Raw genomic sequence first — 14,230 nt, 5'->3', positions numbered from 1 at the left:
AAATAGCACCTCCCCGGATCTGTTAACGTTCTGGAGCTGGGGTGAGGCAAGCCAGAAACCTCCCTTGTTTGGCTGGGTTCAGCGCTCTAGAAGCTCCTAGCCACCTGCTAGGCCTGGCAGAGCAGAGTCCGTAGCTGCCCTGCACTTGGACACTCAGCACGGGGCAGCAGGGGCAGCCCCGAACTGGTACGACCCTGAGCAACGGTTTATCCAGTGCTCAGTTACCCACCATGCACCTCCCCAGAGCCCGCTCCAGTGCTCCCGACACCAGCACCCATACGAGGGGCCAGCTGCAGAGACAGCATACTGAAGTGGGGCTCAATTCCCCCCACCCACCCCCAAGCTCTGGGGGGACACATGACGCTCCCTATGCTGCTGCAGCCCTGGGAGGAGGATTTGTGCCAAGAGGGGAGAGGGGCGATGCTGTTTGCACCACAGCCTCCTGCTTTGGGAGTGGCAAGCCACCGGGGGGGGGCAGGGGCGGGCTCCCAACACACACACTCGCAGGCTGGTTAGGGTACTGTGGGAGAAACAGACTTAATCCAGGGCCCAACCTAGCTCTCAGTTGCCATGAAGCACTTGCTGTGGGACTGGTCTCCTAACCCTGACTGTAGCGGGGACTCGGCATCCGTGCCAGGGCTGAGTCAGTGGGCTGCTCTGCCACACAGGGACCCTCTTTAAAAGTCTGACCCCTTGCACACAGCCCTAGATCGTCACTAACCCCCATACAGGCACTGAAACCACAAGGGAACCACTCACTAAACTGCAGGCACCTGGCTCAATCAGCCCCTGCTAACAGGTGTCCTTACAGTGAGAGGCGAGCGAGAGCTCTGATCAGCTTTTGGGCCCGGGGGTATTTTAAAATGGTGACAGGACGGGGGATGCAGTCAGCCCTGAAGTTATTCGGAGCATGTGGGCTGCTGTGCGCTAGGGAGGGAGCAGATCAGAAGGAGTGGCAAGTGAGGAAAGCTGCCTAAACTTGGCTGTCCCACGTAAGTATTCCCGGCCCAGTGGGAGAGGTCAGCTGTCACAGCACAGATTTTCCAAGGGTGTTTCATCCTCTCTAAAATACCGAGCTGACACGGCAAGGATTGCAAAGCACAGCCCCCCGCCCCGAACTCCATATAAATAGAAGGCTCCCAGCTGGTTGGAATGTTAGAGAAGTTTCTCGAGTCTGAGCACAAATGTTTATTTAAGCTCCTGCCAGGGATCAGACGGCAAAGGAGCAGGTAGACCGAGGAAAGAAGCGTCTTAAGTTGGGGGGCTTCTCGCTCCGTCGGAGAGATTTTTCACCAACAAGGTATTTTTTTCTCCGCTCCCCCACTTTCTCTTGTGTGGAGTTTCAGACAGGATACGTTTTCTCTCCTCTCTCCCTGCCTTTGAAATCTTTGAATGATTCAGCCCTGATTTTTTTTTATTGTGTCGGTTTTGGGGAACGGGTATAAACTAATATAAGCTGTCAGGATCCGGGCACAGCAGTTCCCCCCTCTCTGCTTTGGGTGAGTGGATGAGTCAATCCCGGGAACTTTCTCAAGGGAAACTTTGCACTAAGGAACAGAGAAGCAAACACTGACACTCCCCGTGGCTGGCAGTTTTGTCCTCACTCAGTGTTGTTTTTGACTTAGAAGAAAATCATGGCTGACGGCCAGATGCCCTTTTCCTGCCACTACTCCCCCAGGCACCGCAATGTCCGAGACCGATTCCGAGAGCCTGGCTTGTCCTCTCGACTCCTGGACGATGACTTCGGCATGTGCCCCTTCTCTGGGGACCTGACTGCGGACTTGCTGGACTGGGCTCGCCCACGGCTGACCAGTACCTGGCCCGGTCCACTGCGATCAGGAATGGCCCGAGCCTCTGGCATGGCCCCTCCTGGATACGGCTCCAGGTTTGGCAGTTACCCTGAAGGTCGGAGTCCTGCTCCCTTCTCTGGGGAGCCCTGGAAAGTGTGTGTCAACGTGCAAAGCTTTAAACCCGAGGAGCTGACAGTGAAAACCAAGGACGGGTATGTGGAAGTGTCAGGTGAGTGAGGGACAGGGAGCAGAGGAAGGGAAGCACAGGGGGGGAAAAGGAACATAGAGAAATGGAAATAAATCTAGGTCCTAAAAAAGAAAAGAAAAAAAACACCTCTTACAAAATCTAAGGTTCAAATGACTAATTCCAGGCATTTCTGCCAATCCTATGTAAGCTTTATTTTAACAAAGGAACGGTCCCCTGCAGCATGTGCACCCCAAACACTGAGGCAGGGAAAGTGAAATGTGACTGATGGGGCTACATCCAGACTGAGGGAAATAAAGGTTAACAGGCTTGAGGGGCCTGATTCTCCTTCTGCGTCCTCCAGTTTCACAGCAGTGGGACTCTGTGGACTTTGATGGAGTTGTTCCTGATTTACATTAGTGTGAGGGGAGATTCAGGGCCTAGAGCAGGGGTCAGCAACCTTGCAGAAGTGCTGTGCCCTGTCTTCATTTATTTACCCTAATTTAAGGTTTCGTGTGCCAGTCATACATTTTAACGTTTTTGGACGGTCTCTTTCTATAAGTCTATAATATATAAGTAAACTATTGTTGTACGTAAAGTAAATACAGTTTTTAAAATGTTTAAGAAGCTTCATTTTAAAATTAAATTATAATGCAGAGCCCCCCCGGACTGGTGGCCAGGACCTGGGCAGTGTGAGTGCCACTGAAAATCAGCTCGCGTGCCGTCTTTGGCACCCGTGCCATAGGTTGCCTACCCCTGGCCTAGAAGTTGAAAGGTTCTGCCAGTTTTGAAGAGCTAGGTTGTTATTAGCAAGGACATTCATTTCCTTAAACTGGATAGGGTGAAAGTCTAAGCAATGAGTGAGATTTTCAAAGCTGCTTAAGGATTGGTAAATTGAGTGTCCAAAGCACATAGGTAACTTTGAAAATCTCAGCCCAGAAAAGCATAGAGCATTCACTGCTATACAGGAAGAACCTGCACACACTTGCTGCCTGGTACTGTGCTGGACACAGGATGAAATCCTACACAGCAGGTAGCTCTATCCAGGGCAGAGCACAGTGAGCACAGACTGAGTCCTGGGTCTGTTTCTCTGTTTACCCTCTGGCAACACTTGTCATGCCAACCTAGTCTCACTGGGTTAAACTGAAGTGATTCGTCTCCATGAAGTCAATAGCACCAATCATGGCAGTAGTGAGTGTTGGCAGGGTTGAGCCCCACGACAATTATGTTAATTCCAGAGTTTCTGGGCCCAAGGGGAAATTCCTTTAAAGGGACAGTGTCTCGCTACAGTGTCCTCAGGCATTCAGCAGCTACCCGCAGTCAGGAATGCTGCAGTGATCCTACTCTCCACCCCTCCCCCAAACAGGAACAGGTTCTAAAGGGGCAGGACAACCAGGCAAAAGGAACAGGAGGAGAAAGGGGGCTGGAAATGGAGATGATCAGAAAGAGTTAAGTGGAGTTTTTAAAATAAGGGAGGATTAACAGTTGAGGGAGGGGGGAGCACATACATTGTGCAATTGAGTTAGAGAAGGGTGATGGAAACAGAAGATAACTGGGAAACAAAGGGAGAGGTTAACAGAGCAGAAACAACAAAAGAAATAACCTGGGAAGGGGGGGAAAAACCTTTCTTTATGTGATGTCTAATTGTTAATTCATTTAGCATCCCCTGCAATAACTTTGATGATGGAGCCAATTCACTGGCGCTCAATGAGGAGGCCATAAAAATTCGATTGTGATTTCCCAGCAATTAATGTAGCATTAAAAATAATGTGTTACCAGGAAAACATAAAGTGGACAAAAAAAAAAGGCCTGCTGAGATTCTCTCTGCACAACCCTGCTAGCAAGCACCAAGGGGAAGGAGAGCTCTGAACAGAAGAAAAGAAAAGTAAAAAAACTAGGGCTGGCTCTTCAGCTGTTGTGAATCAGTGTCGCTCCTTTAACTTGAAAAGAGCCCTGCTGATTTACGCCAGCTGAGGATCTGCTTCACAGAGCTGAGCTGTAAGTGCTCTGGTGAACTGCACCAGCCCCTGGGGAAGGAAGTTGGAGGCTTATGCTGGGAATAGGGAAGGAAGAGGAGCAGGCCGCTCCTGGCATGGCAGGAGTCCAGAGAGATCTGCTTTCAGTCTGAAGTGTCAGGAACAAGACTGGTCATGCAGCAAAACAATGTAAAACCATTGGAGCGCAATGACCCATCAAGCTACAGCGGGCAAAGTATTGGGAAAATCTTATGCTGATAGAGGGTTGGACTATGGCAGCTTTCTGGATCTTGTCAGGCTTGGACTTCTATGATTCAAAGGTTTCAGGAAACCACAGCAAAAGTGTCAATAACCAGGATTAAGGCTAGGGAGAGCAGGAGAGAGCTCTTGCTTGCCAAATCTTGCCACAGGAGCAGAGTAACTACGAGGAAAGGTTTTCCTCCTTGCAGAAGGGACTTCTGCACTAGAGCAGGGATGAACCTGTGGGATTCTGGCTGACACACTCTCTTTTAAAGTGTCAAATAAGCTTTGGGCTGGATGACCCAAACAAAATGTCTCCCTCTCTGGGAGCATGCTGGGGGAGAAGGCTCCTCCTTGTGTTTGGGAACTGATCATGTCTGAGCTGCCTGGTGGTAGTGGCCTCCCCCGGGAACATGGTCTGGTGCTTGATGCCTGCTCTTTGGGCCGCTTCCGCCATGGAATATGACGGTAGTAACTCCTTCTAGCAGGTAAAGTTAATGGGAGTTGCATCCACTCCCACTACGGTGGAATCTGCCTGCTAAAGGGAACCAAGGAGCAGCAGCTAGAAACTCATTTTCTTCCTGCTGTGTTTGACTTTGGGGTGGTTCTTTCTGGGGGGGAAGCACTCCACACCGCATAAATAGATTTAGTGGCTTATGGTGAGTTCTGCCACTGGGTCAGGAGCAGCAGCAGATGCAGCCGGGGGCTGATTCAGGGCTAGCTGGAGCAGTGCAGAGAACTGATTCTTTTTGGCTCACTGCCCAAACTGAAAAAGTAGGGGTGGGGGTGGGGATGGAGAATCATTTTGGGCCAAACTAAATGTTCTGTTTTATTTTTGGATTTTTGTACATTTAAAACAATAATCAAGTAAAATTTGAAAGAAAAAATCATTTCAAATTTAAAAAATAATCCAAACATTTGCTATAGACAATGGCTGAACCAAATATTTTGATTTTTTCAGAACTGGGGGAAAGAGTGACTGAAACAGCGAATTCTACACACATTCACAAAATGTTTAGGTGTCTGTATCTTTCAACGAAGAGAGTTTTTTGTCCATCTGAAGCATTTCATCCAGCTCCATTCTGGACGCTGGCTGGATGCTGCCACCCTAGCGTTATTCTGATTTATGCAGATGTGAGATCGCAATCAGGCCAATTTGATTATTATTCCACATCTATATGGTAGTATATTTACCAGAGGCCTCTGATCTATCCATCTGCCAGGAAATGAAGACTCACAGAGCATCCACTTGGATTTTAAACTTGCATTTAAACACAGAAACAAGGCCCAGGCTTTTCTGCCATTCTGTTGCTTTGGAGATAGGCCCTAGGTTTACTTAGATACATTGTCCCAGAACAAGCAGCAATTAGGTTTCACCCTTAGCACTGGTCTCTGACACAGAATGTTCCAATTAAGCGTGCACTACATTCTGGAATTTAACCCTGTAGTTGCTAAATTAGACTATTGAGCATTATGTAGCAGAGGGTGCTTATCTGTCCATTATTAATAGCTAAGGAGCACCCAAAGTGTGCCAGATACTTTCCAGACAAATACGAGGGCAACAGTGTGACCACCTCATGAAACTTTATTGAGAGTCTCGTGCTACTTAGTGATTTTTCTTAAAGCCCCAGCTCCTGGAGGCATGGGATCAGGTGAGAGTCTCAGCTGTCATTACACAATAAAAGTAACTGTCTAGCCCTCCTGGCTGTGAAGTGTGGAAATGTGGCCCAAGTGTGACCCTAAAGGCTCAGAAAGCATTTTTTTTCAATGATTGTTAAGCCAATGCCATGATTTGGGTGTGTGTGGGGATTTTTAAACACGCAGGGTTGGCAAAACCAGGATGACTGAGTGAGAAGGGAAGTTCAGCTCACCTTGTTAATTCTAGGTTTCATTCAATTTTTATGCTAGTATAGCATACCATGGCCACATACAGATAGCTTTCCCATGGTCATTCCATGCCTTCAGCACCCAAAACACAGGTCTTCACCACTTGGGCTGCAAGGGGAGCTCCACCAGCTAAAGGAGAGCCTGGTCAGGAGGAAGACCTGGAAGAGCAGAGAAAGAAGCTGCCTGCTCTAGAGTTTCTAGGACCACCCGGTAGAGGGAGACATAATCACATGTACTGGCATACTCAACTTGCTGGAAGGTTAGGGAACTGGGGTCAAAGGCCTTTTGGAGGAGATTACCTTTAAGGAAGGATTTGAAATAGAAGAAGGTGGAGGTGTGGACTGTCACAGTCCTCCACAAGATGTAGCCTCACTTCTTCGGCTACTGCTACTTCTCTAAGTCTCCCACACTGTATCACCCTTGGATTCATGACCATTTTCCATAACGCTGGGTAGGAGACTCTCTAGGGCTGATAATTTGGGCATAGGTGGTGGTACAGGATGTGCTTCAGCTGCTGTGGGATCTGCATCCATTCTGACATGCATTAAAATGTTCAAGTGCTTCCGCAAAGCTAGCCTGGAACTGTCCCCATTGTCTGGGGCTCTGTGCTCATTACAGCAATACGAAGCAACCAGCAGTGTCAGCAAACCAGAACCCACCAAGGCCTCACCTGTCAACGCTTCAAGTTATTTAAACTCTCTTGCCTGTGAATTCTAAATAGATTATCCTAGTTGTTTTATTGATCTGTCCCAACCTCCAGCTGTTCAAACAGTCTCATTCTGCTATGCAAACACCTTGCTACCCTTCATTCTAAGGATCTTCTTTAACCCACAATTTGTGTCGCCGCCCACCACCTCCATTCCTTCTCACTACACAACCTTTGATTTGCTCTGATCATTCTAGGACACTGAGACCTTTGGATCGGGGACATTGCAGGGCTTGTTGAAGCCTAATAGCAAAGCTCCCATTGCCTTTAATGTTACAGGAACAGGGCCTCCGCAAGCACAGCCCAGTTAGCCTATTCCTGTTTTGGACCTGTAGTACATAGAGGTGAGACCAGGTTTTTCTGTATTTGCCCCATCCAGAACCTGGATCGTCCACATGCTTTTGGCTCTAATAAGATTAGGCTTTCAGCAAAGGTTGTCTTAGAGCAGTGCTCCTCAACCTCCTCCATACCTCCCCGTCTCCCTAGAACCTCCATCCCATCTGGCTAGGATCCTCTCCCATTTAGCATTATGAAAAGGGTCGAGCAGTCTTGAGCCCATGACACCTGCTTACGGCTCAACACTGAGAACCTGGGCCTGAGTATCTTCTCACGTTGGTGTAAATCAGGAACAACTCCACTGAAGCCAATGTAGTTACATTGGCGTAAGGGACAGCAGAATTAGGCCCACTAACCTAGATGCAGAAGTCAGGGTCCCTTCTCCCATGGTGCCTGTTTGCTGTTAAATTTTGGGCTTAGTACTGCAGGTTCCTTTACCATCAGCTTCTCCTCATGTTATTTTTCTTTTAGGAGGCTCTTGCAGAAGCAAGAGCTTTGCTGGGTCAAACTGTGAAGGGAGATTTGAACATGGGGCAGGGGAGGAGAATCTGAGTAGAACTTTTTTGCATGTTGGTAAAACAGCCAGTCTGAGACACTGTTGTTGTGTGTTCCTGTCCCCTCCAGGCAAACATGAAGAGCAACAAGAAGAAGGAGGAATAGTCTCCAAGAACTTCACCAAGAAAATCCAGTATGTATAATATACACCGTGGTTTCTCAGTTATTTCTTATGTGGCTTGCCCACACAGGGCTCTCACTCCACAGAGGAGACCAGGGCTTAGGAGTGATGATGAGTCTCTTATTTCTGAGAGCATGAAATGATTTTCTGAGCAAGCAATCAAGCTGCTCTCCCTCAGCTCCCTGTGATCCACCAACGGCCAGGTTCTGCTCTCAGATGATCTGGGTCCCATTGATTATAATGGGATAGGCCCATGGGCAGATTGTGCCCCTGAGGCTGATATGGATGCGAAAGTCCTGTTACTAGGCGTGTACTGCTGGGGAAACTGGTAACCTCACTAGCTTGAAAGGGTGGCCTGCAAGTGCATGTATTGGAGTCAATTACTGAACCTGAATGTAATACTGAGACCAATGCTGAAACTACTCCCTAATACAGAGGTCAGCCCTGCAAGAAGCCATCAGCTGCATCCCCTTCAGCAGGACCCCCCAGCATTGACTCCATGGGCTGAGATTTTTCAAGGCTGCCTCGGTGATTTGGAGTCCGCATTCCCACTGAAATGAATAGTTGTGTATCTAAAGCCCCTGGACAGCTTTGAAAACCACAGCCATAAAGTCTGATTGCTTGCACAGCTCGGTGGGAAACATAAATCAGTGAGATGTGTTTGAAAAGTGTTGAATTCCCTGCCGCAAACCACATTCCTTCAGGGTTTGTTATTACAAGCCCAAGTCTGTGTTGGCACAAGGGATTGTGGGGGCCAAGCTCACCCTTGTGTAATCGTATTGACTTCAGTGGAGTTACATCATGAGTGAATTTGGACCAATGACTCCACAATATATTTTTGAACTATTTATGAGTACGTGAGTAATAATAACAAAAAAAAAAAAAAAACCCACATAAGTCCCTAGTACGTACACTGTGAAAATGATTCACACTCCAGAACTCTCTGAAATTTAAAGCCACAAGACTGCACAGCTGATGGCAACACTCTTGCCTCTCACCAGTTCAAATTCAGCCCAGCCTGATAATGGCAGGGAAAGGTATTTCCACCTGGTGTATCTCCATCCAGCTCCTACTGAACAGGTGCCCATGAGAAAACAGGCAAGAAAAGAAGCCAAAGATGACAAATTCCTCTCTTACCCCTGGAGGCAGTCCCTTTGAGTCAGGAGTGAGGCTAAATGTCATTCCAAACAAACCCCCAGACCCAAACGCTCCCAAAATTCACTGCTGACTTCTAGAGAACAGGTCAAATCAAAATCCAGCTCCAAATTTTCCTCTGCTTCAGAGCAGGTTAAATCTGATTGCAAACTTGTGTCTATTTCAAGGAAACGCCTGTTGATGGGGAAACTGAATTTGTATTAATCTTGAGTGTCAGGAGACCTAGGTTCTATTCCCGTTCCTGTCATTGACCTGCTGTGTCACTTAAACCGCTCTGTGCCTCAGTTTCCCCATCTGCGAAACAGGACTAATGCCTTACCCAGCTTTGAAATCCACTTTAAAGTCTATAGGCAAAATGCTCTATAGCAGGGCCCAGTGTTAGAAATCAACAAACATTCGACAATTCCAAGCTCTAATTCTACTGCCTTATAGTTTCTTTCCACCACGAAGGCGCATGTTGTGGCTGGGGTGTCACTGTTTTACCGTAATCCATACATTTAACTTTAAGCTTCCGTAAAATATAGACAGGGCTAGACCTGGATGTCACAACATGTTTTGCAAATATCCTTTCCATTACCAGGAAAGCCAAAGCTGGACAGGGCAGGTTGGAGGGGAACAAGGCTGGACAAATGAGCAGGGTTACAGAAGCTGGGCGTTTTCAGCTCACAGCAGGACTTGACAGATTTATTTCCTGTGATATTCCTGGCTGTGGCTGATCAAGTCCCGTGGTGGATCTGTAACACAAGGCGAATGTCTCATTAGCTCGTGCTGCTTATAAATATTTCATGACTAAGGCAAAACAAAAGATCTCTTCTTAACACTTACCCAGCCATAATCTTAACTACGATTATTGTGACTATATTTTTTGGAACTGGCTGGAATGATCATATTAGGGGAAATAAAGAGAAGCGGGGGAGCAAAGCAATTATGTCACAACCTGCAACCAGAAGGACAGGAGAAGTCAAAACTATCAGGAAAAAATACTCAGCCACAAAAAAAAAAATAGTCATTCAATATTTTTTTTTAACTCACAAAAATTGCTCACTCTTTAAAAGACAGTAAAAAGGGAAATGAAGGCCCCAGGCCAGGAAAACACTTAGGAATGTTTATAATTTAAATAGTGGTCAGTGGAACAGCTCCTGTTTGAAGTTAGGCATGTGCTCAGGTGCTTGGCTGGACTGGGACCAAGGCCCTGGGTGACTTGCATTGCACTTTTCAATGGAGCCACGGCATTTGTTTAACAACAAGTGAGAGGTAACAGGTCCGTTGACCTTTCCTTTAAAAGGCCCCTACTTATTGCCTGGTGAAACTATCTGATAAAAACTGGTAACAGGAGGAGCTTTTTTAGGATAATGCAAATGGGTCAGGCTGGTCAGTGTGGCCATCAGTGAAATGAGATCCTCTTGTGCTCGGATACTAGTTTCCCCCCTCCAGCTCTTAAAAAAAAAAAAAAAAAAAAAAAAAAGTTATTTCTGCCCTCAAATCTCAGAATCACCTTACCAGACCTCCTCTCTGTGTATGCAGCTGTGATGGAACAGCCTCCCCCTCCCCCGCCACCCCACTTTCCTGTCTTCTGCAGCATGATGCCAGAGGTGACACCTTGGGTCTGAGTCTGCTGTCACTTGCACTGGTATAAGTCAGGAGTAAAAGCTCTGATGTCAGCAGAGTTACCTGCGTGAGATCGAACTCGGGCCCCTTGCTACCAGCCCAGCAGTCAGTGTGTTGGTGCATACGGAGCCAAGTGCTGCCCGGCCAGTGCTAAGCTTGAGTAAACGGACAAGGAGCAAAGCAGCTGAGTGGGGCTGTGGAGGCAGGATTTCCCCCCCCCAACACAGGAGTGTCACAGGGAGTGGCTGCACTCCTGCCACTAGCAGTGTCCGTGGGCTGTAACAGCCTTTGGGGGACACGTGTTCCCTGGTCAGAGTGGATTTAGGTTTGTGGCTCTGTGGCCATTCCCTTGCCAAGCCCTCAAAACTAGACACCCAGGGCCCAATTACCATTGTCGTGCACCTTGCTCCCTCCTTTAAACCAGTGCACAGTGAGTGCCAGAGTTTACCAGTCACAATGGATGGCGCAAATGGTGAGCCATGCTGCAGAGCAAGTGAGGGTCCAATCCGCAGAGTTCAGAATGATGGAGTTCTTTGGAAATCAAAATCGAACCAAACTTTGCACAGAGGCTTCTCTGCCAGATGCTAAATGCAAGCAAGCCTGTCTGTCTGAGTACAAACTGGTTGGGTAACATTGGAGACAACAGTATGAAAGCAGATTTACGCCACTCAGCCCAGGCACGTTTAGTAACCAGTCAGAGAGGCTCCTTATTTGGGCATGTTGGGTTTTTTTTGTTTTGTTTTGGCCATGACTCAGGCTGTGATATAAAGATGATTTACTTGTGCTTTGCAGAAGCTCAAGCTGCATAAACTGTGAGTGGCGTCCAGTCAAACATGTCTGCAGGGGAGATTAAACAGGGAGGCTTATAGTGAAAAGAGAGGCTAAGAGAGGTCTTTAAACATCCACAGAACAGGCACAGTACTAATAGTGAATAATACAAGGCATTACCAATTCTCCGTGCAGGTAAATAAGTGTCTGGGTCTGCTTGAGGTTTATTAATTTAATAATTCTTTGTACATCCCTATATGGTTTTTCCATCTTGGGTTCTCTTTACAAACATTAATCAATCTAGCCTCATAAGAGCCCAGGATGTATGTAAATACTATCAATACCATTTCACATATGGGGAAACTGAGGCCCAGAGAGATCTATTTAAGTGACTCAGTCAGATCTGTGGCAGGGATGGCTAAGGATCCCAAGACTCTTGACTCCCCATCCTGAGCATTAGCCACAGACCATTCTTCCTAACCGCCTTTAGCCCAATTTATTAGTAACCATATTCTCTGAAAGTGACGCTGGCTAGACCCATTCCACAAATGTGGATTTCCACTGGTGCATGCAATATAATATAAAGATAGATTGTCAAGAAAAATATACAGCTCAATAACTCAAATGTGCCCCACCATATTTAATTGCTGTTTATTAGGAAAAGTGAGCCTGCCACAATATTTGTTAACCTTGAATAATGGAGACATTTTACTTGACTTGATGTTCCCTACAACTGAACTATCTGTCTATGGTTAAGAGTCAATTCATTGAGAGACTTGCATCTGCTTTTCTGTGGAGCAGCTGTGTTCTCCAGCAGCCATTTTGGCTGTTCCCAGGCAGTGTTTACCAGTGGAAAATACAAAGGACAGACAAGTCAGTAATGATGTAGGAGCATAGAATGCTGTGATGCCAAAATGGAATGCCCACAAAGCCCAGTTTGGAAAATACAACACAGGTAACAGCCGCAAGTGCTTGTCTAAAAACTACAGGGGAAAGCAATGTAGTGGACACTGAAGAAGAGTGATTGGCAGCCCCATAATTTTCCATTCCTCTTTTCAGACTTCCATATGAGGTGGATCCTGTCACAGTTTTTGCTTCCTTATCGCCAGAGGGTCTGCTGATCATTGAAGCTCCACAGATCCCTCCCTATTGCCAGTACGGAGACAGCAGCTATGGCAACGAGATCCCAATGGACAGCCAAGAAGCAACCTGTGCTTAAAGTGTCTTCCCCATTCCCTTTCTTCCCGCTCCCTCCCTGAAAAGATTTCTCTCCAATTCCAGGCGTGATTGCGTTAGCTGAAAGGAAGCGTACATTGGATATTTTCTTAAAGGGTCGTGTTTCCTCACATTTTACAAACATATTCTTGTTCTCACTAGATTGATTTTGCACTGGGAGAAGGTGGTTGACTGTAAGCCTCCAGTACCATTACTAATGTTGTTCTCTGTCATACGGTTGTACCTAGATGGCCTAAGAGTTCTCAGAGCCCTGTTATGCTAGGCACTCGACATACTAACAGTCGTAGACAGTCTGTGTCCCAGTGAGCTTACAACCAAAATAGGCGCGACAGATGAAGGATGGGAGGCGAAGTGACTTACCTGAAGTCATACACAAGGTCATTGGCAGAGCCAGGAACAGAACCCAGGCCTCTTGACGTCTAGTTGAGTGCCTTAATTACTAGACCAAACTGCACTTCCCTATTATTGGTCACTTATTTTTCTCCGGTAGCTGCCACTGACCAGCATGGGGCAGAAAATTTACCATAGCAAGGTCCAAGCAGTGGTTGAAATCCCCTTACAAACTGCTCCCAGGCTCTGATCCTAGCGAGTCTTATTGAAATTGGAGTAGATAACTCCATAGCTCCAACTTCTCTTCTCGACACTTTCCCCTCAGCAATAAGTATCCAATCCAGCCCCATAGTTTCACCAAGGTTTTATAGAGGTCTTACATGCTCCAATATTGTTTATCTGTATATCAGACAGAACAAAGTGGATGTCTTCTTTATTATTATTTTGCTATATGTTAGAGATGGAATATTTATGACAATATCAAAAATCTTTTCTCCTCTTCAATTCAAATGCAACTCTGTAGTCATACCAATTGTGCGTCTTTTTCTTTGTCCTTATTTGAACAACTGCTCTTTAAACAGCCTCTTGCCAGCATCTGCACTAGCCATGGAAAGATGTTGTTGCTTCATAGACAGACAAACTGACAGATCTGACATATTTCAAAATGTAAATTGTGTGCATGTTTGGAACCTTTTTTCCAAAGAGGATTTGTGCTTTTATTGGACAAACTTGATGAATAAAACTAGTTGACATTCTTAGCTGTTGTGTTTGTCTTTCCAGAAACCAACTAGGATTTGATTGGTTTGGGGGAGGGCAGAAAGCCGAGTCTCCAAAAGAGGAGAGTTTCATGGTGGGAGTTGTGGGGTGGGACAGGAGGTAAGTTAGGTTTAGCTGGTTGAGAATTTTGCAATGATACTTTTTTTTTGGCTGGAAAATGCAGTTTTTGCAAAATCAAAAATTTCCATGGGGATCATATATGTGTTGCTGACATTTTTTTTTATACACTGCCAGGAAAACAAACACAATATTACTTTTTGCATCGGTTTGACATTCATCTGTCTGTCTGAGCTGCCACAGTGCCCAGTGGGAGTTATAGACTCCTGCTTCCATTTGCCTCTGTGGGCCGAGCTCCCAGCTGAACTGTACATCTAGTGATGCACCATAATCTCCCCTCTGGTTGAACTGCTGCAGTGCATCATGGGAGTCACATGATCATAATATATCATGGGAGATGCAGTCCAGCCAGGGAACCTGGCCCATAGAGGAGACAACAACTGTCATAGGGCACTGCGGCAGCTCAGAAAGACACAGATTAATGTTGAATCCAGTAGAAACAAA

General features: G+C 46.6%; 1 protein-coding gene across 2 annotated transcripts; it reads left to right on the top strand.

The window, feature by feature from the left end:
* Positions 1 to 1,036: 1,036 nt before the first annotated feature.
* On the top strand, positions 1,037 to 13,650 carry HSPB8 (heat shock protein family B (small) member 8). 2 transcript variants are annotated; one of them, XM_032782091.2, is made up of 4 exons: positions 1,037 to 1,300; positions 1,626 to 2,019; positions 7,744 to 7,807; positions 12,386 to 13,650. In XM_032782091.2, exons 2-4 carry the CDS (start codon positions 1,635 to 1,637, stop codon positions 12,543 to 12,545), a joined length of 609 nt encoding a protein of 202 aa, XP_032637982.1. In that variant the 5' UTR covers positions 1,037 to 1,300; positions 1,626 to 1,634; the 3' UTR covers positions 12,546 to 13,650. The 2 variants fall into 2 exon arrangements, with proteins under 2 accessions (XP_032637982.1, XP_032637981.1); XM_032782090.2 differs by having other exon boundaries at positions 1,038 to 2,019.
* Positions 13,651 to 14,230: the final 580 nt, after the last annotated feature.

This window comes from Chelonoidis abingdonii, chromosome 22, assembly GCF_003597395.2.
Source record: "Chelonoidis abingdonii isolate Lonesome George chromosome 22, CheloAbing_2.0, whole genome shotgun sequence".
Lineage (NCBI taxonomy): Eukaryota > Metazoa > Chordata > Testudines > Testudinidae > Chelonoidis > Chelonoidis abingdonii.
This window is presented reverse-complemented; position numbering and strand designations above follow the sequence as displayed.

Bases quoted from the DNA above. Each gene is read 5' to 3' on its own strand.
- HSPB8 (XM_032782091.2), top strand. From the start codon at position 1,635: ATGGCTGACGGCCAGATGCCCTTTTCCTGCCACTACTCCCCCAGGCAC. The intron at 2,020-7,743 runs GTGAGTGAGGGA...TGTCCCCTCCAG, and splicing joins CGGGTATGTGGAAGTGTCAG to GCAAACATGAAGAGCAACAA. The intron at 7,808-12,385 runs GTATGTATAATA...TCCTCTTTTCAG, and splicing joins AACTTCACCAAGAAAATCCA to ACTTCCATATGAGGTGGATC.